This window comes from Lycorma delicatula, chromosome 6 (genome assembly GCF_047948215.1).
Source record: "Lycorma delicatula isolate Av1 chromosome 6, ASM4794821v1, whole genome shotgun sequence".
In the NCBI taxonomy this organism is placed as follows: Eukaryota; Metazoa; Arthropoda; class Insecta; order Hemiptera; family Fulgoridae; genus Lycorma; species Lycorma delicatula.
The window spans coordinates 10,287,217-10,311,844 of NC_134460.1; the positions used below are offsets into that span (position 1 = coordinate 10,287,217).

Here is a 24,628-nt window from a genome sequence, read left to right on the forward strand (position 1 = left end):
AGTGAAACTTGGACGATCGGAGTATCTGAGAAGAAAAGATTAGAAGCTTTTGAAATGCGGTGCTATAGGAGAATGTTAAAAATCAGATGGGTGGATAAGGTGACAAATGAAGAGGTATTGCGGCAAATAGATGAAGAAAGAAGCATTTGGAAAAATATAGTTAAAAGAAGAGACAGACTTATAGGCCACATACTAAGGCATCCTGGAATAGTCTCTTTAATATTGGAAGGACAGGTAGAAGGGAAAAATTGTGTAGGCAGGCCTCGTTTGGATTATGTAAATGTTTTTTAAAAAACTTTCCATTAGCCTAAATTTAGAAATTGTATGTTTTTAGAGTCCTAAATTTTTTTTTGTAAAAGATGTAATATGTATAGAGTAATGCTTACATATGTCATGAGTAATTTATGTAGGGTAATTTGTGTTACCTTTGCCGAAATTGCAACTGGCATTTTTATTCATTTGTGGTTCCGAAGTGGTATAATTTGTTACCTAATAATGCAATGGAATCAAGAAACTAGAGAAAACAATGTTCTGATTTTTGTAAAATTACCAGAAATTAACGATACCGAAAAGTTATTGTTCTAATTCAATTACTGAAGAAATTAATATATTAGGATTACAATATTTAAAGATTGTCAATGCTATTTTAAATTGCTGGCGGTATATCGCAGAAGTTCTGCTTCACTTTATAAAATGTTATTGTGATGATAATCCTTGACATGGATTTATCAACAGAGAGTACCTAAATTTTCATACAAGTTACACAGTTTATGTTATGTTGTAGAAATTGTTTTATGGAATTTTATTTTATTATTATTAAAAATAAAATATGTAATTGTGCTATTGTTTGTAATTATGTGTGAAAATAATGAATAAATAAAATAAAATAAATCATCATCTCAGCCGTTATCGATTCGCTTCAGGATGAAGGCTTCTTCAGCACGTTTCCAACTAATACGGTCTTGTGCGATCTTCTGTCCAGTGTACTTAATATTATCAATCCGACGAACCTTTGGTTTTTTCGTGGGCGTTTAAAATCCCATGGTATCCATTCAAGTGCTAGTTTAGTCCATCTGTCATCAGTTCCTTTTGCTACAAGACCTACCCATCGCCATTTTAATTCTTTAACTTTCATAATGGTGTAATGTCCATTCTCTGATCCATTTATAGGTCTTCCCATACCGTTTGTTAACTCCAAGCATACAGCGTTCCAGATTTTTTGTGCTATCCGCAGTTTCTGTAATGATTGAATGATTAATGCCCAAGTTTCGCTTACATAGTTAAGGACTGGCAGGATGGATTGATGGTATAATTTCTTTTTAAGGCAAAAGGGGAGTTTGTTCTTGACTATATAAAAATAACTCTGTGAATATATATAAAAAAGTCTTTTACTTTCCCGTCTAGATAGGCTATAGCTCTAGAAGAGAAAGTATTGTAATCGGTCCAATTTTGACATATGTGGTTTTTGCCGGATCTTGACTTTTGACACCTAAGGAACCCAAAAAATCCAAAAACCGAATGGAAATTTTCCGGATTTTAATGTTCGTATGTACGTGTGTTCGGTTGTGACCTCTAAATCACCTTAAATCTCCAGAACTACCGGATCGATTTTGAACAAACTTGGTCAGATTACTTCTACATATTGGGCATTGATGCCATTAAATTTTCAAATTAAAACAAGTCAAGAGGGTGAGACTGTACAGCAAGGTCACCCTCACTATCTCGAGATTTCGCCTAATTAAGGTCATATTTCTGTTAGGCTCATTTGTTAACGATTAATAAAACAACAATATTTAGAAAAAAAAGGTTTTGCAAAATCGTTCTTCCACCCTAAAAAAAAGCTGTTTTAGTCACAGGTGAACGGTAGAATTAAATAAATGAATAATATTTAAAGGGTAAAAAAATAACTCTGTCTGGCTGGTCTCGAAATCAATCGCCCGGTTGACTCAGTTCCTGATGCGTTAAGCCTCGCGGCTACACCAGTCTGCCGACCGTACAAGCGATATTTTTTCTATGTAGGTTGTGAAATTACATTAATTTAGTTAGTGCCGACCGCCACACCCGCGCGAATTATACGGTATACGCGCGCGCTTTAGTTAGAATCACTAAATTAAATAAATGAAAGTATATATTTAAATAAAGTAAGTATTATAAATTAAGTAGTATGTGTATTCGTGTGTAAGCCGTACATCAGAAACCCAAAGTTGTAGGACTTTCCCGGAACGCAGCTTTAGCCGCGTGACAAAAAAGTCTACAACTGTGTTGTTAGTTTTTTAAAAATATTCTTTATTTCGAGTTTCATGTTCAGGTATTTAAACGTCACCAGCTACTTGTTCTTGCTGATTTTTTTTTTTTTTTTGCTTAACGTAATTCGTATCAAGTCTTTTTTATTTGTTTAATTTATAACATAAATATGATAATTGTGTGGAAATGTGGAAAAGTTGTATTTGCATATAAAACAATTCTAGATAAAGTTGGAAATATTTTATTTCTTTGAACTCGCCTGACCGGAATTCAACCCAGAATATTTTATGAAAGTCTGATATATTACAACTCTATGAAGTAGATGTACTTTTTATCTATTTATATTTTGTGGAAAAGTTCATGAACATGTTTAACTTATAAAAAATGAAATTCAAAATTGAACAGAATTTTGCTCACAAAATTGAAAAAAGATTTCTTTGTCGCTTAAGTATACATAACAGTGGTACATATCTATTACGATTAACTGTTAAAATAAAATCAAAAGAAATTAATGTAGTCAATAAAAAAAACCTTTAAATCCTATTTAATAAGATTATGATTGAAATCGAGGAGAATATGGAACATTTCAAAAAAGGATGAGGTTTCAGTTCAGTAAATTCTTGTAACTCTGTAACTGAATAAAAAATGAATTTTTAATTTACAGTTGCTTATTTTTTTTCATTCTTTTGTTTTCTTTCTAACAATATTACTTATATTTATAATAATTAAAACGTACATAACGTTTTGAACTGGAGCGATCCCAGAAAAATTCCTTTTATACATTATTCATTAAGAAAAATCACAACCAAGATTGACGTTTATTTTTTTTTTCTTTTGAATAAAATGGTATTTCAAATATGTATATACATACATGAAGGTCGTTCAATATTTAAAAGGCAAATGGGTGAAGAAAATCAATTATAATGAAACTAATGCTACTTTTCTACGTAATCCCAGATTATATTTAGGCACTTGTATAATCTTTCTGTGAACTTTCTTATTACAGTAGTAAAGAATTGTTCATCTTGGTATCTGCCGAACTCGGTACCAAGTAAAATCCTGATAAAACCAAAGAAAGAATAATCTGATGGTGCGAGAACGGGACTATATGGGGAATGTGGCAATATCTCCCAATCCGACTTCCCTTGTATTTTGAGAAGTATGAGACGGGAGTTATACAAAAGAATTTTATCTTTTGAGAGAGGACTAATTGCGGTTTCTTTTTATTTTTTAGCATGTTACAACATTCACTGTTGATTTGGCTTTATTTTTCCAAATAGTCATAATAAATTGGGCCTTTATTGTCCCAAAACACATTTTGCATCACTTTATCGGCTGACAAATAAGTTTTGTACATTTTTAATGATGGGCGAACTTCAATGTTTCCATTCCGTACTCTGAAATTTGGAATCCGCTTCAAAATTATGAATCAAGTTTAATTAAAAGTTATTATGAAGTCTAAATAAGCATCACCTTCCGCTAAAACGCGTGTAAAAGTTTCGTAAAAATGTGAATTCGGATTACTGTAAATTGAGTCCGTCTCGGAATCCACGTTGAAACGTTTGATGTAATTCAAGTTATCACGGATAATGAAACGGACAGCTTATACTAAAAATTTCAGCAATTCCAAAATCTTTATGTTTTTGTCCTTACAAATAAAATCATTAATGCGATTATGCAAAGCATCAGTCGAACCTTTCACCTGTCTTCCTCTACAAAGATATTAGGTTCGCTTATTTTGCTTTGTTTTGGTTTAACATGTTTATTTCTCTAATAAAAATTTGCACACTTTTTATCGTGCTATTTTAACATCGACTAATAAATTTTGACCGGTCTTATATCTTTAAAAAATAAAAATCTTATCACAACACGTTGCTCTTCTACGGTACACTTTTTGAAATGGTGCCGACATTTTGAAATAAAAAAAAATATATAATAATGGAGATTCTTTTCGAACAGATGATATTTTTTGTCAAAGTGCAAACTTAAACGTCAATAAATTCTATTAAATAGATTTAGTTTTAAAATATTTGGTTATTAAATAGATTTAATTTTATTGAATAGATTTGGTTATTAAATAGATGTTGCCGTTTGGTTCTTTTATTTATTGAACGACCCTTATCTATCTATTTATATATATATAATTATTTTTTTTAGAAAATTAATTGTAACTAGAACTTTATAGAAAATCTGGTTCTTGATTCTCAGACAGTTGAAGAAAATTTGTTATTGATTTCTATTTTTAGATTGATGTATGTTAACTGTAATCAATTGCTTTAAAAAAAATAATAAAATTTTGCTAGAAAAGTTATTGAGAATTCTGTGAAAATTATTACAAAGAGTTTAAATTTTTAAACTTAAAATAAATATGTACATAAAAATACTGACTTTTACTTAAAAATGATTAGAGTAAATTATAGATTTTTTGATTCTAAATCAAAGTAGAAATTAAGATTATTAACAATTTAATGGATTAAAGATAAATTTACTTTAAAGATGTTTAAAATAATTTCCTGGCTTGTTTATAGAAAGTATAGTACAGTGTAAAAATTATTATTACACTTGGAATACTTAATTTAAAAGTCGAAATATGTCCAACTAATTGAAAATATTTAAAAATAATTGGATTTTATTTTTAGAAATAATTTATGAATTGTTTTTTTTAATTCCTGAAAACAGTAATTAAATTCCTAAACATCTACATAAGTGTGCATGTGCTACTAAATTTGTATCGCCAGATGCTCGTATTTGTAATTAAAAAAAATCATTTTAATTACATTTTTAATTTAACGTTTATCAAACTAGGATTTATTTCTTCTCATAGTAATGATAAAACAGGTAAATTTTTGTCTGCACGCTACTCTCACATGCGTATATTACTTAGAATTGCCAGAATAATAATAATTTTTTTTTTTGTAAATATTAATAAGGTCATTTAAATGAATGAAAAGTAAAATCAATTATAATAAATTTCTTCTATTTTACTGTAAATTTGACTTTTAAAATTAATTATTAATAATTATTTGCGTGATAAAGTTTTTTTATTATTAAGATTTTAAATATGATAATGAAGTCCAATGAAAACAGTAAAAACTTTCTTTGAAAAAAAAATAATTATAAAAAAGAAAAAGTTAGGGGAATTATAAGAATTGAAATTAGATAACACTGATAAACATAATTTTTGTTTCCTAACATGCGATACATGATTTTAATCTGTTTTTTGATGCCGAAAACGAATATAAACTCAAAATCTTCCTATCAGCCAACATTTTTGGAAAAATTTTTAAATTTTAATTAAAGGATTTTTTTCATTTTTCAACATACAGTTAACATTTTTAAGCTTCTGTATTGTATTTTGTTAGTTCATTTTTTATTGTTAACTTTGGTAACATAATTTGTAAGCTATAAATAAACATTATTAGACAAAGAATTAAATCATATCATAGTTACACATATTATGACATCGTATCTAATACTGAAGTATTAACCACCGGAGTTAGAAATGAATTAATTTTGTTCAGTCTTATTGCTGTTTTAAGTTTGTTAATAGTGCAGTGTCACGAAATTGTGTAAATGATGCGGATGCCTTTTGTTATGTACATGTACATACCGCAAAATCAAGTAGAAAAAATATTTCACCTTTAATTAAAAAAGCATATCGTTTGTAATTTCAGTGTAAAATTGGTGATCAGGATAAGACGTGGGCTCCTCATATTGTATGCACTAATTGTTCTGTATATTTAAGAGGATGGCTGAAAGGTACGCGGAAAGGCTTTGCCATTTGGTGTACCCATGGTTTGGCGTGAACCAAAGGATCATGTAACCGATTGTTACTTTTGTTTAACAGGTGTATCAGGAATTTCTATAAAATCTAAACATACTATAAAATATCCTTCATTGTAATCTGCAATCAGGACTGAACCTCACAGTGAAATTATTCCAGTTACTGAGCCACTTCTGAATGTTTGTTTCTAAAGCAGCGATGAAGAAGAATCAGGCAGTACCGAAGAAGACAAAAGTGATTTTGATTTTGAATTATCTTCCGATAAGCCACATCTTACATCACAAAGGTAAATTAAATGACTTGGTTAGGGATTTAAATTTATCAAAAAAATCAAGCTGAACTGTTAGGATCAAGACTGCAAGGTTGGAATTTACTTCAAAAAAATACAAAAATTTCGGGCTTTCGAAGCAGACAAAAAGAACTTTGTCAGCACTTTATTGAGAAAAATAATTTGGTTTATTGCAGAAATATTGATGAGCTTATGTTACACTTAGGACAAGTTCATAAACCTGAGGACTGGCGCCTTTTCATAGATTCGTCCAAGTAAAGTTTAAAAATGGTTCTACTACAAAACGGTAACAAATATGCTTCAATACCAATCACTTATGGTATTAATTTGAAAGAGACATATTATGTAATGAAAAAAATTCTTGAAAAAATAAATTATAAAAAACATAGCTGGAATATATGTGGTAATTTGAAAATTATAGCTATTTTTTTGATTCATGCAGTTAGGATATACTAACTACATATGTTTTCTTTGCGAATGTGACAGGTGAGCTAGGGATAAACATCATGTTACCAAAGAGTGGAAGAAACGAGATAACTTTACTCCAAATGGGAAACGTATTATTAACGAGCCCTTAGTTGAACCCAAAAAAAATATTTTTAACCCCTCTCCATGTCAACCTTGGATTAATGAAAAATTTTTTAAAAGTAATGATGAAGGATAGTCCCAGATTTTTGTACATCAGGCAGAAATTTCCGAATGTAAGTGACGGAAAAATTAAAGAAGGAATATTTGTGGTCCTCAAATAAGAGAGTTTTTCAAAGAGGATGTTTTTAACTCGATGTTAAATAAGGTAGAAATTGCAGCTTGGGCTTCATTTAAAGACATTTGCAAAAGTTTTCTAGGCAAACAAAAATTCGACAATTACCACGATATTGTTAATAAACTTCTTATTTCATACAGAGCTACGGGATGTAGTACGTCTTTGAAAATACATTTCCTCTACTCACATCTGGATTTTTTCTTGGATAACCTCGGAGATGTATGTGACGAACACGGTGAAGAGATTTCCACTAAGAGATTTCGGTGATGGAAAACCACTATAAAGGTAAATGGAATACTAACATGCTAGCCAATTACTGTTGGACATTAATTCGGGATGTGCCTGAGGCTATTTATAAAAGAAAAGCATCAGCGAAATCATTCTAACACAGGTATGGCCAAGCAAAATTATAAATTTTACAGATTTTAATTATATTTTCCCTTATTTTTTTTTAAGCCTAATTTATTTAAAACCAAGGGTGATAGAAAAATTGTATTTATAGACCTGTAATGTGTGCAAAAAAGCGATTTAAGAAATGGTAGCACACTTAGAGAAACGTTAATCTTTTTTTTTGTTTATCAGTGTAATCTTTTATTTGCTTGTTCAAGAATTAATTAATGAACCCATACCATGATCGATGACAACCGGAAAATTCTGTCAGTATTTTCGTCAAGTATGTAAAAAAATAGATTTAAAAAAAAAATGTAAAACCTTTTTAAATCTTGTAACATTTTCTTAATTTCATTTTTATTTGGTTGCTCTGTTGTGAAGTTATAGCCTGTTTTGGTCATTTTTTAAAAAAAACTATATTTTGCTTTACTTTCTTAATTCAATTAGCTTTCGTGTGTTTCAAAATGAATATCAGGGTTTTAAAGTTATGGAATATATATTAAGTTTTATTTAGATTGATAAGATACACATATGTGAGGGGGGGGCATATATGTGGGGGGCAGAAAAATGTGAAGAATACAGAACAATTAGTTTAACTAGTCATGCATCAAAAATCTTAACTAGAATTTTATACAGAAGAATTGAGAGGAGAGTGGAAGAAGTGTTAGGAGAAGACCAATTTGGTTTCAGGAAAAGTATAGGGACAAGGGAAGCAATTTTAGGCCTCAGATTAATAGTAGAAGGAAGATTAAAGAAAAACAAACCGACATACTTGGCGTTTATAGACCTAGAAAAGGCTTTCGATAACGTAGACTGGAATAAAATGTTCATCATTTTAAAAAAAATTAGGGTTCAAATACAGAGATAGAAGAACAATTGCTAACATGTACAGGAACCAAACAGCAACAATAAGAATTGAAGAACATAAGAAAGAAGCCCTAATAAGAAAGGGAGTCCGACAAGGATGTTCCCTATCTCCGTTACTTTTTAATCTTTACATGGAACTAGCAGTTAATGATGTTAAAGAACAATTTAGATTCGGAGTAATAGTACAAGGTGAAAAGATAAAGATGCTACGATTTGCTGATGATATAGTAATTGTAGCCGAGAGTAAAAAGGATTTAGAAGAAAAAATGAACGGCATAGATGAAGTCCTACGCAAGAACTATCGCGTGAAAATAAACAAGAACAAAACAAAAGTAATGAAATGTAGTAGAAATAACAAAGATGGACCGCTGAATGTGAAAATAGGAGGAGAAAAGATTATGGAGGTAGAAGAATTTTGTTATTTGGGAAGTAAAATTACTAAAGATGGACGAAGCAGGAGCGATATAAAATGCCGAATAGCACAAGCTAAACGAGCCTTCAGTAAGAAATATAATTTGTTTACTGCAAAAATGAATTTAAATGTCAGGAAAAGATTTTTGAAAGTGTATGTTTGGAGTGTCGCTTTATATGGAAGTGAAACTTGGACGATCGGAGTATCTGAGAAGAAAAGATTAGAAGCTTTTGAAATGCGGTGCTATAGGAGAATGTTAAAAATCAGATGGGTGGATAAAGTGACAAATGAAGAGGTATTGCGGCAAATAGATGAAGAAAGAAGCATTTGGAAAAATATAGTTAAAAGAAGAGACAGACTTATAGGCCACATACTAAGGCATCCTGGAATAGTCGCTTTAATATTGGAAGGACAAGTAGAAGGGAAAAATTGTGTAGGCAGGCCACGTTTGGAGTATATAAAACAAATTGTTGGGGATGTAGGATGTAGAGGGTATACTGAAATGAAACGACTAGCACTAGATAGGGAATCTTGGAGAGCTGCATCAAACCAGTCAATTGACTGAAGACAAAAAAAAAAGTTACACATGAAATGAAAGAGCATCTTAAACAGGTTTCCTTACGTGTTCAATGTAAACGCCATTCTTCATACGGCACACATCCAGCCGACAGGAGAGTTCATTCCGTATTTTAATCAGCAAGTATGGAGTAATTGATGCGACAGATGCTTCAATCTCAAGTCGGATAGGTGAGTTGGTAACGGTGGTCATCTGGTCCGGGCGACCGATCCAGTGATCGGGGAGATTTTCATTCGAACGATCAGGTACAACGTTACATCAGTGAGGAGGCGCACCATCTTGTTGCCCAATAAATTTCTGCGGTTCGTATTGCAGTCTAGGAAAGAGCATAGTTGTAGCGTATCAAGATATTTCGTTCCAAATATACTTGCTTCCGCGAAAAATAATAGCCCGTAAACTTACCTTCGGGATACGGCACAAAAAAGCTTTAGTTTTGGGGAGTCTCGTTCACACTGTATATCATGTGCATATCTCGTTCATGTGCATATCTGGGGATATGCACATACTTTTACTTTTTATTACTATTCCATTATCATGAAATGTTGATTCGTTACTGTACTCATATACGACACGATAAAGAAAGTCTTCATTGTTCCATTTGCGAAGCTAGCACGCAAACCTTAATCTGTAGGCTTTAGACCTGGTAACAGCTGTAAACGATACGGACGCAGTTGTAAGCGTTTCCTTAAAACCCTTCACACAGACGTCATTGGAATCGCTAATTCGCGTCTCTACGCACAAAAGACTCTCTTGCACGTTCAACATTCTCTTCGGACACGCTCGGTCATCCTGTACTCTTCCCTTTATAAATACAGTCGATAGTTTCAAACTGTTTATACCATCTATGAATTTTATTGTCACTAGGGTGATTATAATGGAGGAACCCATGTTGAACGGTAATTACAGATTCACACTTTATAAACTGTAAAACACAGAACGGTTTATGTTGGAGGATTGCCACTGGTAGCTCTTTCAAGCAGAAGGTACAGGAAACAGTTTATGAGATTGCGCACAACTAAAGTTGTTTAAATTTCTCGTTAATTTCATGTATAATTAATCAATGTACTTGAAATTTGAGAAATATTACATAGCTTTAAAACCCCGATATTCATTTTGAAACGACTTTTAAAATTTTTCTCAAACATTTTATTTTGGATATTTGTGAATTCTTTAATTCCCATAAGAGTAATAAAAAAACCAATGTATTCGTTTATGCCAATTTTCATTCCTTCAGATTTTTCAAGTCTTTATTCCGAATATTTTGTTTTAACAGTGTAAAGTTATATAAATTGTGAATATTATTATTATAATATTATTATTTAATTGTGAATATTATTTTGGTAAAATAATACAAATGTTTAAACGATTATAAAATATAAAACACTTACCCAATTGAGATATACTTGTATTTTTACTCTTGGACAAGAAACTGTAGTATACACCTCTCAAGAAATTAGTCGCCTTCGTATCTCTAAAAGGAGCGTTATATTTATGTGTTTGTGTGATGAATTTTAATTTTTCTTTCTTTTCAGAATCTGAAAGACCTTTCAAAGGATCCTTTACTTCTATTTCACCTCCAAATTCTTTACTTATATAATCATTCTCACTTTCTACCCACAAAAAATAATTTTTGTTTTTCACTTTAAAAACACCGTGTTCATAAGCCGCTTCACTAAAATCACGTTTTCTACCGTAACGAAAATGGCTCGCAGCACGATAGGGATCTTTTATCCATAATTTATGTTTAAGTATACTATTTATGTAATTTTTAGAACTGGTCAATCCCTGCCGTGCTTCATAATATTGTCTTTTTCTGTACCTTTCTCTTAATTTTTTTAATCCGATTATTCTCTTGACCAGTTCAATATCATAAATGTGCTGTTTTTCCTGTAACAAAAATGTAAATTTTATTACAAAAATAAAAATAAAAAACCAATTAACACTATATACGTGCAGGACGTAAATTTATTGCTTCAAAGTAGGCAGTAAAATAACTAAATACCTCTGTCAAAAGATCAGGTACACCTCATTTCCGGTCACAATGTTATAAATTTAGATATAATTTATTTAATGGTTTTTATTATTATGAATTACTTTTCTTGGACTTTACTCTGGATCCATAGAGGAATTTCTTCAATAAATTAAATTAAATTTTCAAAAAGTCATAAAAATCTGTACATTTGGTAAAAGTAAGACTTGAACATGTATTAAAAAAAATGTTCGTATAGATTGAATCTGAAACTTCCTCTTTCTTAAATCTGTTGTATATAATATATATATATATATATATATATACATATACATAAAAACTGGATTGAGGCAAGGAGACGGCCTCTCACCACTCCTTTTTAACTGCGCCCTCGAATTTGTCATGAGAAAATGGTATGAAATAAATCCCAAAAATATAAAAATGGGTACTAAGAAAAACTCCATCACACTAAATCGCCTAGGATTTGCAGATGACCTCGCTCTTTTAGCAAATAATATTCAAGAAGCCAAAACACAAATCATGAGCCTTCAAAACCTAGCACAAAAGATAGGGCTTCATATCTCTTTCGAAAAAACTGAACTAATGGCCATAGATCCTCTGGTAATAGAGCACATTACGGTAAACAATCAGAAAATTAAAATAGTAAAACGATTTAAATATCTAGGGGAAATAATAACTTATAATTTAAATAAAAAAGTGACATGGCAAAACAGGACAAATAAAATGATTAAATCCCAAAAATTAACTCGGTCAACATATAACAAAAAATGCCTTTCTGCTAAAACAAAACTTAAACATTATAAAACTGTAGTACAGCCAGAAGTCACCTACGGAAGCGAGACCCTTTTCAAAATCACTCAGAAAAACCGAATTGAAAAAATTCTGAAAATAGAGAGGAGAATTGTCAGAACGTGTATCAATAAAAAACACCAAAAAGAAGGCCGATGGTGGATTGTGCCAAATGAGGTGGTGTATAGAGAAATAGAGCCTGTTACTGATACTATGCGGAAAAAAAGAATCTCTTTCTTCGGTCATCTCATAAGGACACCGCAAACAAGACCGTCAAGAAATATCATTGAAAAGCTCTGGTTCCAAAAGCTAGAAGTAGAATGGATCAAAGAAATTAGAGAAGATATGAAAGAATTGGGAATTTCCCTGACCGACCTACAGAATAAAACTGGAAAAATTACAAAGCTAAAAGATAAAAGCATTAGATTTAAACAAAAGACAGACAAACGACAAAAGACAACGAAGAGGGTGTTTACGGATGAAGAAAAGAAAGCAAGATCTGAACGGATGAAGAAATACTGGGCAGCTCGAAAGAGTAAAATAACAAGCTTTTCTCAGAAAAGATCCAACTAAAATTGACTTAAGTGGTCCCATGTTGGCCGTAAAAGCATAATAATAATAATATATATATATATATATATATATATATATATATATATATATATATGTTTATTTTTTATATAATAAACTATAATTTACGAAAAAAGCACATGTTAGAACAAGATATTGTATATTATCTATCTGAAAATACAAAAAATAGATGTCTTTTGTTTAAACCACGCAATCGCATTTTACTAAATTATGTAATAGCTAGGTTATTCTCTGAAACTTTTAAATAACTAAATAAAAAGTGTTCCACCCTGATAATAATTGCTCATATTTTATTTTAAAAAAAACTTGAAAAACTAACACTTACAGTTTTGAAGTAAATTTAATATTTTAATACTTTTAAATCCATTAACTTGCTTATAGGATACCATTCAGAAAGTTTATCCTTATCAGTTAGCATAACGGTCAACTTTCTGGCCCATGTCTAAACCCTCCACTCTTGAAACGTTTTTAATATTTTTCGTGTACGTTGCACTTTTTTCAGTTGATTCATGAATCGTTAGTTTATTGTTGTAAATTTATTAAGTGAGAAAAGTTACGAAAGATTAATTTTCTATAAGTTTGAAGCAACCTTCAGGTTAATCACTTGTGTGTGTGTGTATATATATATATATATACGGAGGTCTGTAAATAAAGTAATTAGACTGGTTCAGAAAACCTTTTTATTTATGATCCAATTATACATGGACTCATCACCTTTAAAATAGTTCCCTTGGGAAGCCATGCAATGCTTCAAACGGTTTTCCCTAACTTCATAGCAGTGTTGGAATTCAGAAACCGGAATATCCTTCAGATGATCGGTTAAATTTTTTTTATATTTTCTGCTGTTCCAAAATGGTGTCCTTTGAGGTGTTTTTTAAATCTGGAACAGGAAAAAGTCGCAGGAACTCAAGTCAGGTGAATAAGGTGGTTGAGGAACTACAGGAATGTTTTACTTTGCCAAAAACTCATTAATGGAGAGTGCAGTGTAACAAAGTGCATTGTCATGATGCAGCATCCAGTTGACTTTGATGGCTGGTCTCACGCGAACAACTCTTTTGCGCAGTCTTTCAAGAATTTCTCGGTAAACATATTGATTTACAGTCTGTCCTGTAGGCAAAAACTCCTTACAGACAATGCCATTACTATCGTAGAAACAAATTAGCGTAGTTTTGATTTTTGATTTGCTCATTTTTGCTTTTTTGGGACGTGGTGAGTTTGAAGTGTGCCACTCCTTGCTCTGGCATTTTGTTTTAGGATCGTACTCATATATCCGAGATTCATCACCGGTAACAACATTTTTTACAAATTCAGGATCAGTTTCAGTTCGCCCTAGAAGATCGCGGCACACTTTACCCTGTTGTTTTTCTCTTCAAAAGTGAAGTTTTTTGGAACTAATTTTGCATAAACCTTTTAATGTCTAATTCGTGTGTCAAATTCTAATGAACTGTGGTATGGTTCAAATTTAATTGTTCTGCTATCTTCTGACAGTTAATCGCCGGTCGTACCGTATCAAGTCTCTGATTTGCTTAACATTGTCGTCACATTTTGACGTTAATTATCTTCCAGAGCATGGATCCTCCGCAACTGATTCCCGGCCATCTGAAAATGCCTTAAATTACCTAAAAACTTGGGCTGGTGACAGAGCGTCATCTCCATACGGTATTTTCAAATTTGAAAAAGTTTCAATAGCATTCTCACTGAGTCTAACACAAAACTTGATTGCAAAACCTTGCTCATAATTAGTATCACTCATTTTTGTAACGCACATAAAAGCTTGTTTCACGAAACGTTTTTATACGTCTCATGTGGCAAAAATAGACTAAAAATATTAATATCTAATATAAATCAGCTGTTCATATAACCGTATGTTTACTAGTAACTTTACAGTGTTGTCACTTTGACTACCAAAAAAAAACTAGTCTCATTACTTTATTTAGAAACCTCGTGTATATATATATATATATATATATATACCGGATGATTATAAAAGGACTTAAATCTTTTTAAAAGCACATAAAATTTATTTAGATACAGGTCCGGTTGAGGTTTCATTTCATAGAAAACCACATCAAGTTTGTCACCCAACATTCACCTTCGTTTGATATTGGCTTCCATTTGTAATGCAACATATATCCCACCTGAAGTCGATTTCATTCCATACTGTAGCCAGCAAGTCGGGCTTTACTTCTGCAGCAGAGGCGTTAATTCAAAGCTTAACTCAGCATGACCAACAGGTAAAGATGGTACATAAACCCGATCTTTAATGAAACCCTACAATAGAAAATCTAGCGGGGGAACGAGGTGGCCATGCGGTTGAACCTTCACGATCCACCGATCTGGGTATCGAGTATTAAGAAAATCTCGAATTTCTAGGCGGTAGTGAGGTGGTGCCTCGTCTTGCTGAAGATAATGGCGTCCATTTTGGTCATTATCGTCTAACTGAAGAATTAGAAAATTTTGAAGTATGTCAAGATAACAGATACCGTTTACGGTTGCCTCTTTGAAGAAGAACAACCTTTCTTGGCGAAGGTTTGCTGCCAATTGTACGCCTATTAGGAGGCTTTATACCATGCTCTCTACGAAAATTAACTGAACTGCTGTTTCTGACTGCAATTCGTGAAACAAAAACACACGGCAAGCACGTTTCGCACCCGTAAATATATCCATGTTTAAAAACCAGCTCTGGTGACCGATTCGAACTACGCGTATCAAAATTTGATGTGTTTTTATATGAAATGAGACCTCAACCGAATCTGTAAGTTATCTCCATAAAGTTTTGTATGTTAGTCCTTTTTGAATAACCCGGTGTATAAAGATAGAATTAAAAATATCTTTGGTCGTTTTATTTAATACGTCACTGCCTCTGTTTTTAATTTTAAAAGCAAATTCAAGAAAACGTAGAAATTCTTGTTTATTACAAAATTTCCTAATTTTGTTTTAATTTCATCCGTTTAATTTTAATTCCTTAAAAAGAGGTTTCAGTTTTTTAAAGCTTCAATTTTATTCATCAATAAAATTACATATTACATAAAGGTCTAAGTAATATTTGTTTGATTGTTCCCTAAACTAAAAGATCTACTTCCATAGAAAGTAAGTTAGACACGTTTTACAGTACCTGGTAAACAAGCTCAAGTTATTAGTACCAACTTCCATTATTATTTACATTAAAATTTACAGTACGTTATAATTTATTACGAGTAAAAATAAAAAAATAGTTTATTTTTTTTAATTTGTTGGTTGTATATAATTATCAGTTAAAGAGCTCAAACAAGTGTTGTTATTATTTCAAACTTCAGAGCAATTTTAGAAAAAAATAAATTTATTATCGCAGCCGAACCGATTGTAAAATATAAAATTAATTTTCGAAATTTTAAAATAAACAAACTTAAATAAAAAATTTTAATTTTAACCTGATTTTTTACCTGAAGTCTTTCATAAGACAAAATTATTTTGTTATACATAAATACTTTTCAGTTTGTTGCATAATGTTTGCTTTCATCACAATCTTTTCACTTTTACATTGCAGAGGATTTAATAATTGTTAGTAATACAATTATTTATTATAATATTATAATCTTTGGATTGATATAAGTAATAAAATAAAATACGTTTTTACACATTTATATATTTTACTGTTAAAAATAAAATATATATATAGATTTTAATAAATATATATGTAACGCGTAATAAAAGTTGTATATTATTTTCACGTTTCTTATACATGTTTTTTTTAATCGAATAATTAACTACAAAGTCATGAATAAACATGATAAACTACTAACAATTTTATCTAAAACTGATTATTTATATGTAAGATTTAATATTTAAACAAGCTTTTACATTAAGTGTGATACCAATAATATGTTATCAACATATTTAACTCATTAAAAAAAGACAAATGAAATAACAGTATAAAAATAATCCGTAAATGTCAGTTAGCGATGTAAGTGTAATATTTGAAAATGATTTCATATGAAACACAAATCACAGCACGTACATAGATACAATTAATGTGTATAAACTTCCGAAGCCGGAAAAAAAAAAGTTGATTAGGAGTTAAACGGTTTCTACTGTTCACGGTTACTTCTACTACTTGACCGCAGAATGGAACAATGTCGCAAATCGGAATACGCTTGTGAAGCACCTTTTTTCGTACTCTCGACTGTAATCGCACACACTTTTACTTGCTGGCCCTTGGCAATATTTATACGACCTAAGCTATTTGGTTTAAAAAATCTATTATCCGAATCTTCTGCGTTCTTTAGAAATTCTTTCCGTTCAACCTCTTTGTTGTTGTTTCGGTATTTTTTCACCTTTAAATTTATTTGTCAGTAACATTTTTCATTTTCTCGCTCATACTTATCTTCGCATTTTTCGTGACTATATTACGCGTCGTAATATTTAATTGTACATTTACATTTGCAAACATAAAATGGTCTTCTATATAAAAAGAAAATCACTTTACAAAAAAAAAAGAAACTAGATAGTTTCTTTAATTAGACATTACTGACGTTACAAACAAATTGATTCCCATAGCAATATAATGCATTCTCAGTAAATATAAGATAAGCTTAACTAATGTCACATATATATTCAGTCGTCATTATGTTCTGCACCAGTCGAGTAGTACGTGGTGAAATGTGAAGGAAATTGTTAAGCTCTCGCTAGTTTCGAGGTACGTAGCGTCACTCGTATTTGGCAAGAAGAAGGAACATTTGGAGCCGAGATCCACCACCGGTTGTTAAAATGGTGTACGGAATTCGGAATAGGGCGAACTAATGTCCTTGCCGAGGAAGTAAGTGCCCGACATATTATTGCGAATGATGAACTTTTTGAAAGATTTTAACATACCGTTCGTGATAAATGCCGCCTAACAATTACTGAACTAAAATTTCTTCAAATTTCCACTCTTTACGGAATTGTTACAGGCAGATTGGGTGTTCTTAATTACTGTGCACTATGGGTTTCGAAACAACTTACAGATACACACAAATCGTAAAGAATGCGAGAGGTATTGATTTTTCTTCAGTAATACTAAAATAAATTAAGTGAATTTCTTGACAATACTGTTACTAGAGACGAGATGTGGATTCAGTTCATCGAAATTTAGACACAAGAACAATAAACAGTGGATGCACGCATATCTATCGAACAAGCTGAAAAAATACAAACGAACCAATTCGAACAAAGAAGTTACTGTTACTGTGTTTTATGACCGTAAAGAAATTCTAATGGAAGAATATATGAAGCTAAATCCGACAATATCCGCAGTTTTTTATTATGAAATGTTGACAGAATAAACTTTAGGGATTGTATTCTTGCGTCACAATTCACGGTCTTGCATCGCCCATAGCGCTAAGGATGTTCTAAGTATGAGAATTTTTCTCATCTACCATATAGTCCTGATTTTGGCAACGTCTGATTTTTAGCTGTTCAAAAAATTGAAGAATCGACTGACTATTCACCACTTCAAAAGCCATGACGAATTCACGAATTAGTCAAGGAACGGTTGAATAATTTTGCGACCCCGTTTTTTTTAAGAGGGAATAGACAAGTAAGTGTCATGTTACCACAAGTGTTTGAATTTGGACGGCAACTATTTCGAGAAGTAATGTAAATGTATGTGTAACTGTTCTTATATAATCAATTTTTTAACTTTATTATATTATTACTAGTAATAAACCAACATCGTTTGTGCAGACATTTTCTATATCGAGTACTACTCTGCCAAGGTGAGGAGGAGCTGCTAAAAGGTCACGCAAGGAATAAGGTTTCTATTACTTTATGATACTTTTTTAGCCAACATTAATCTATACATATATTTCGGATATATACTTTCATATACATATTTTCGGACTTTAATCTATAAATAGCTCTCGTAATTTTTAACAAACTTGTCCAAACAAGATTTTTTCTTTCTTCATTACAGTATGGAATGTCAACTTTCCATTTAGTTTACTAAATTAATATTGCGGCAGCCTGTAAATATATATGCGTACACATTTGAATACAGGACATTCGTACAAGAATACAGAACAATTAGTTTAACTAGTCATGCATCAAAAATCTTAACTAGAATTCTATACAGAAGAATTGAGAGGAGAGTGGAGGAAGTGTTAGGAGAAGACCAATTTGGTTTCAGGAAAAGTATAGGGACAAGGGAAGCAATTTTAGGCCTCAGATTAATAGTAGAAGGAAGATTAAAGAAAAACAAACCAACATACTTGGCGTTTATAGACCTAGAAAAGGCATTCGATAACGTAGACTGGAATAAAATGTTCAGCATTTTAAAAAAATTAGGGTTCAAATACAGAGATAGAAGAACAATTGCTAACATGTACAGGAACCAAACAGCAACAATAACAATTGAAGAACATAAGAAAGAAGCCGTAATAAGAAAGGGAGTCCGACAAGGATGTTCCCTATCTCCGTTACTTTTTAATCTTTACATGGAACTAGCAGTTAATGATGTTAAAGAACAATTTAGATTCGGAGTAACAGTACAAGGTGAAAAGATAACGATGCTACGATTTGCTGATGATATAGTAATTCTAGCCGAGAATAAAAAGGATTTAGAAGAAACAATGAACGGCATAGATGAAGTCCTACGCAAGAACTATCGCATGAAAATAAACAAGAACAAAACAAAAGTAATGAAATGTAGTAGAAATAACAAAGATGGACCGCTGAATGTGAAAATAGGAGGAGAAAAGATTATGGAGGTAGAAGAATTTTGTTATTTGGGAAGTAGAATTACTAAAGATGGACGAAGCACGAGCGATATAAAATGCCGAATAGCACAAGCTAAACGAGCCTTCAGTAAGAAATATAAGTTGTTTACATCAAAAATTAATTTAAATCTCAGGAAAAGATTTTTGAAAGTGTATGTTTGGAGTGTCGCTTTATATGGAAGTGAAACTTGGACAATCGGAGTATCTGAGAAGAAAAGGTTAGAAGCTTTTCAAATGTGGTGCTATAGGAGAATGTTAAAAATCAGATGGGTGGATAAAGTGACAAATGAGGAGGTATTGCGGCAAATAGATGAAGAAAGAAGCATTTGGAAAAATATAGTTAAAAGAAGAGGCAGACTTATAGGCCACATACAAGGCATCCTGGAATAGTCGCTTTAATATTGGAAGGACAGGTAGAAGGGAAAAATTGTGTAGGCAGGCCACGTTTGGAATATGTAAAACAAATTGTTAGGGATGTAGGATGTAGAGGGTATACTGAAATGAAACGACTAGCACTAGATAGGGAATCTTGGAGAGCTGCATCAAACCAGTCAAATGACTGAAGACAAAAAAAAGACAAAAAAAAAACACATTTGAACCGAATGAATGACGTAGGGAATGAAGGTTATTCGTGTTATAAAATGCTAAATATTTCGAAAATTTAAGCTAAAAAAGGGTCCGAATGTTATAGAAAATAAAGGCGTATTGTGATTGTCTGCGTAATCTTTTAGCGGGTTTCTGTCATCCAGACAGAGTGCTAGTTGATTTAGAAAAATGTCTGAATATATGACGATCAATGGGCAAATGGACCTCATATGATAGAACATGCATGTGCCCTCTGCAAATAACATCATAATCGTTCCTATATAATTAAACACACAGCTGAGTAAGAAAAAATGTTGATCTCGGTCGTGCTAAATTTAGAATGGTTTATTAATAAATTTTGTTAAGAGCTGTCAAAGTATCTCCTGTAATCCACGGTTACCCTCACTGGTCAAGGCAAACAGTCATTGTATTAAATATTCAAGCAATTTTTTTCCTAGAAAATATAATTGTTTGCGTAAAATTACTTTCATTTATTTATACTGTTTTTTTTTTTCTATTAATTAAAATGTTTTCATAGGATCTCTGTTTTATATATATTTTCATAAATTCTGAAGAAGCAGAGATCTCCGCTAAAGTGCTTAACATAGAGAAAAAATCAAAAAGAAATCAAGCAATAGTAAATGATAATTTTTATAAATTGTTTTTAGTATTGTTGCCTAAATTATCAGCGTGCATTATCTCAATAGAAATAAGTCGATATTGTAATTCGATATCAGAAATTACATCGTAAGAAAAGACAATGCTTATTTGTGTGTAATTTTTTTAAAATTACGTTTTTGCAACGTCCCAGATCCTCGATATGATATACTTTAGAATTTCAGATTAAGCTGTTTCATTACGATCGAATGAATTTTGGTTATAACTTTTGAAAAATTACTTTTATGTTATATAAAAATCAAAAATCATGTTTATTTAGTAAAAATTCAATGCGTTTAAACCTTTTTTTTTTATTTGAAAGAAAATTAACATTCATCAAAATTAAACACAAACTATCTTTATTTTTATGATTACATAGACATTACCTATTTTAACATTAGGATTATTTTCAGTGCAAATAAGATTTCATTTGGCTATAACTCCGGAATCTATGAAAATAAGTACCACTTATTTTCATGCTATCGTCGTAAAGCTGTCAATGAGGGCTTACTGCAGTTGAAAAGTCCAAAATTCAATTGCTTTTGGGCACTTTTGGTCCAGTCGATTGTAATCAAAAGGAAAGGTGCACAACTAGATGTTACAACAGTCCTAAATCCAAAATTTCAGCATCCTACGGCTAATCGTTTTTGAGTTATGCGAGATACATACGTATGTACAGACGTCATGCCGAAAGCAAGTAAAATGGATTCAAGGATGGTCAAAATTCATATTTCTATTGAAATCTGAAAACCGAAATTTTTCGCGATCACAATACTTCCTTTACTTCGTACAAGGAAGTAAAAATTGACTAACATTTTGCAAAACATAGGTGTTAAAAAAATTTGAAGATGCGTTCAAAAAATTCTAAAAATTCTACCGACTCTATGGCGTAGAGAACCTTGCGTTTCACCCTGAAAAACGTAGGTTTGAATCCTTTTTAAATCACATATTTTTCATTTCTTAAAAATCTCATTATCTATTCACATGCACCAGACTTCGGGTTTTGCGTTTTTCAGAATATACTACAAACAATTAGTGTAATTTTTTTATACGATCAAAAGTGCTTTAATTATATTTTTTAATAATGTGATAATTATTATTTTTATAATTAAATAAAAAGTGTTTTTTTTGTTTTTTTTTTTTTAATTTCGCTCTAAAACTTATTAAAATATTTATATTCATACATTACACGCACAACTTATATTCGCACAGATATTAAAATAAAGGTTATGTAATAAATAAATAAAAAACTACAGATACAAGGAAATTATTTTTGTTAAAATATTTATTCAAATTTAAAATCAATCAATTAATTTGGTATTCTTCAATTAAAAAAAAAAATTGTTGTAATAACATAGGAAAAATCAAAAGTTTTAGTAAGATGTTAAATTACATTTAAAAAAAAAAAGAAATCTTGCAACCGACTTGTAGACACGTAAAACCTGATAGTTTTACAACACTACCAGTATTTTCTGAAATAACATGTAAAAATTAAAAATTATTAAAAAAAAGAATTAACTCCTATCAGTTGAAACTTTTTACAAACTGGCTGATACTTAATATTTTGGAACGTTTTATTCTGGGTAGAAAGAAAAGTAAGAAATAAGGTTTAAGAAGTTTAATAAAGAAATACAAAAATGTTAAGAACTAAATTTTTATATTTTCAGAAGTATAAAATAATTAAAACACAAAACATTTTTTAAAGAATAAAACGATGAATTAATAAGTATTAATTAATAAGATTAATGAATAAGTATCTGATTAGTTCGATTAGCTAGATTTACCCATCTAAGTGTACGAAAACGATAAATTTGTTTTTCTATTATTATTATTATTATTATCTTCTGACGTATCCGGTGCTATAGGAATTCTTAACGCTAGATCGGCGGTCGGCTTGGATCGGATTCCTGCGTTTGTTATCAAAGGTTTGAATGAGATTGTTTCTCCTATCCTTGCTTCCCTGTTTAATTGGAGCTTGTCGTCTTCTTCTTTTCCGTCCCTATGGAAACACGCAGTTGTTACTCCTATACCTGAGCCTGGTGTCCCTTCCCTGGATAATTTCAGGCCTATTTCTATCATCGGTACTTTTTCCAAAGTCTTCGAGAGGATTCTATTTAGACATGTTTATGACCATGTTCTCCCGATGTTGTCGTCATTTCAGCATGGTTTTATTAAAGGTCGTTCACTAGCTTCTAATTTGGCCGCCTTTTTGCAGGATTCAGTTAATGCAATTGAGCATAGGGGTCAAGTAGATGTGATATATTTTGATTTTACCAAAGCTTTTGACAAGATACCCCATCATTTGTTGTTAACAAAGACCAAGGGCTTCGGCTTCAGCGATCGTTTTAATGATTGGCTATCCTCTTATCTTCGTGACGGGCGTTTTTCGGTTCGTTTTGGTGGACAGATGTCTGAGGAATCCTTCTTGGCTAAGTCTGGAGTGCCGCAAGGCTCTGTTTTGGGTCCCCTTCTTTTTATTATTTTTATAAATGATATCGGGCATCTTTTGACGTGCAATTTTCAGATGTTTGCGGATGACGTCAAAATATATTGTCCGATCAGAAATAGTATGGATCACCTGTTGCTACAATTGAATATTAACAAGGTTGTTGAGTGGGCTGACCGCAATTGTATGCCCTTGAATTTTCGGAAGACCAAACATTTGACTTTGTCTCGTAAGACGTCGAGCTCTGTTTTCAGCTATAGGATTGGTACGCACGTTATTGTCGCTGAGACATTGGTTGAGGACCTCGGGGTTTTATTTGACGCGAAGTTATATTTTCACGAATATGTTGCTCGGATTGTCAGTAAAGCACGCCGGGACCTTGGTCTTGTCCTTTGGATTTGTGGACGGTTTAGCAATATTTCCACTTGTAACCTGCTGTACAAGTCTTTGGTGAGGAGTCGCTTGGAGTACTCGACCGTGGTGTGGAATAGTACACGACGTTTTGCCTCTGATCTGGTTGAGGGTGTTCAGGATAGGTTCTTGAACTGGATGCGTTTTAAGTTTGGAGATTGTTTTGTTGGTGCTACTAGAGAGGATATGTTGAGGCGATTAGGCCTTTCCAGGTTATCTGATAGAAGAACGTACTTTGACTTGGTTTTCTTTTATAAAGCTCTGCACAACAGACTTCCGACGCGTTATCATGTTGTCTTGCGGAACCAGGCCAGGTCAGTGAGGTCTTTTAGGCAATTTGTGACGCCGGATGGTTCCACCGTGTCTCCGATTGAGCGGTGTACCAGTGTTGCAGTGGAGTTCCAGGATAAGCTAAGCTTTTGGGAAGATGAGGCAGCCTTCGTTAAAAATTTGAGAGGGTTACGTGGCGATGGATCATTGTCCTTGGTGTGATGCTCACTTTCATGATTTTAAAATTATTGTTGTTTTTTTAAGGATTATTGCTTAAACTTGTTTTATTTGGAATGTATTAGTAATGTTGTCTTTTTGTTTTTGGATGTTTTCATCTATGTGTTTTTATTAACACTCCGTAGCTACCGTTTTTAAAGTTCTAATTATTTTTTGTATTTGACTGCATAATTGTTATTATAATTATTATTGTGTTTTGAATATTGTATTTTTAATTTATATGTGGGTGTTCTTTTGTGACTTTATGTGATATTGTGTGGCATACAAAGGTTTTGTAACTGTTCTGTTGCACAATTATAAAAAATAAATAAATAAAAAAATATAAAAAAAAAATATTATGCTTTTACGGCCAACATGGGACCACTTAAGTCAATTTTAGTTAGCTCTTTTCTGAGAAAAGCGTGTTATTTTACTCTTCCCAGCTGCCCAGTATTTCTTCATCCGCTCAGATCTCGCTTTCTTTTCTTCATCTGTAAACCCCCTCTTCGTTCTATTTTGTCGTTTGTCTATCTTTTGTTTAAATCTAATGTTTTTGTCTTCTAGCATTGTCATTTTTCCAGTTTTATTCTGTAGGGAAATTCCCAATTCTTTCATA

General features: G+C 31.7%; 1 protein-coding gene across 2 annotated transcripts in view; it reads right to left on the reverse strand.

Moving 5' to 3' along the window:
- Positions 1 to 24,628, reverse strand: part of LOC142326558 (uncharacterized) — a 79,436-nt gene that overhangs the window by 52,218 nt on the left and 2,590 nt on the right. For both annotated transcript variants that reach the window (XM_075369134.1, XM_075369135.1), the window contains exon 2: positions 10,715 to 11,213. In XM_075369134.1, the coding sequence (XP_075225249.1) occupies positions 10,715 to 11,213 (499 nt within the window). The remainder of the gene's footprint in view (positions 1 to 10,714; positions 11,214 to 24,628) is intronic.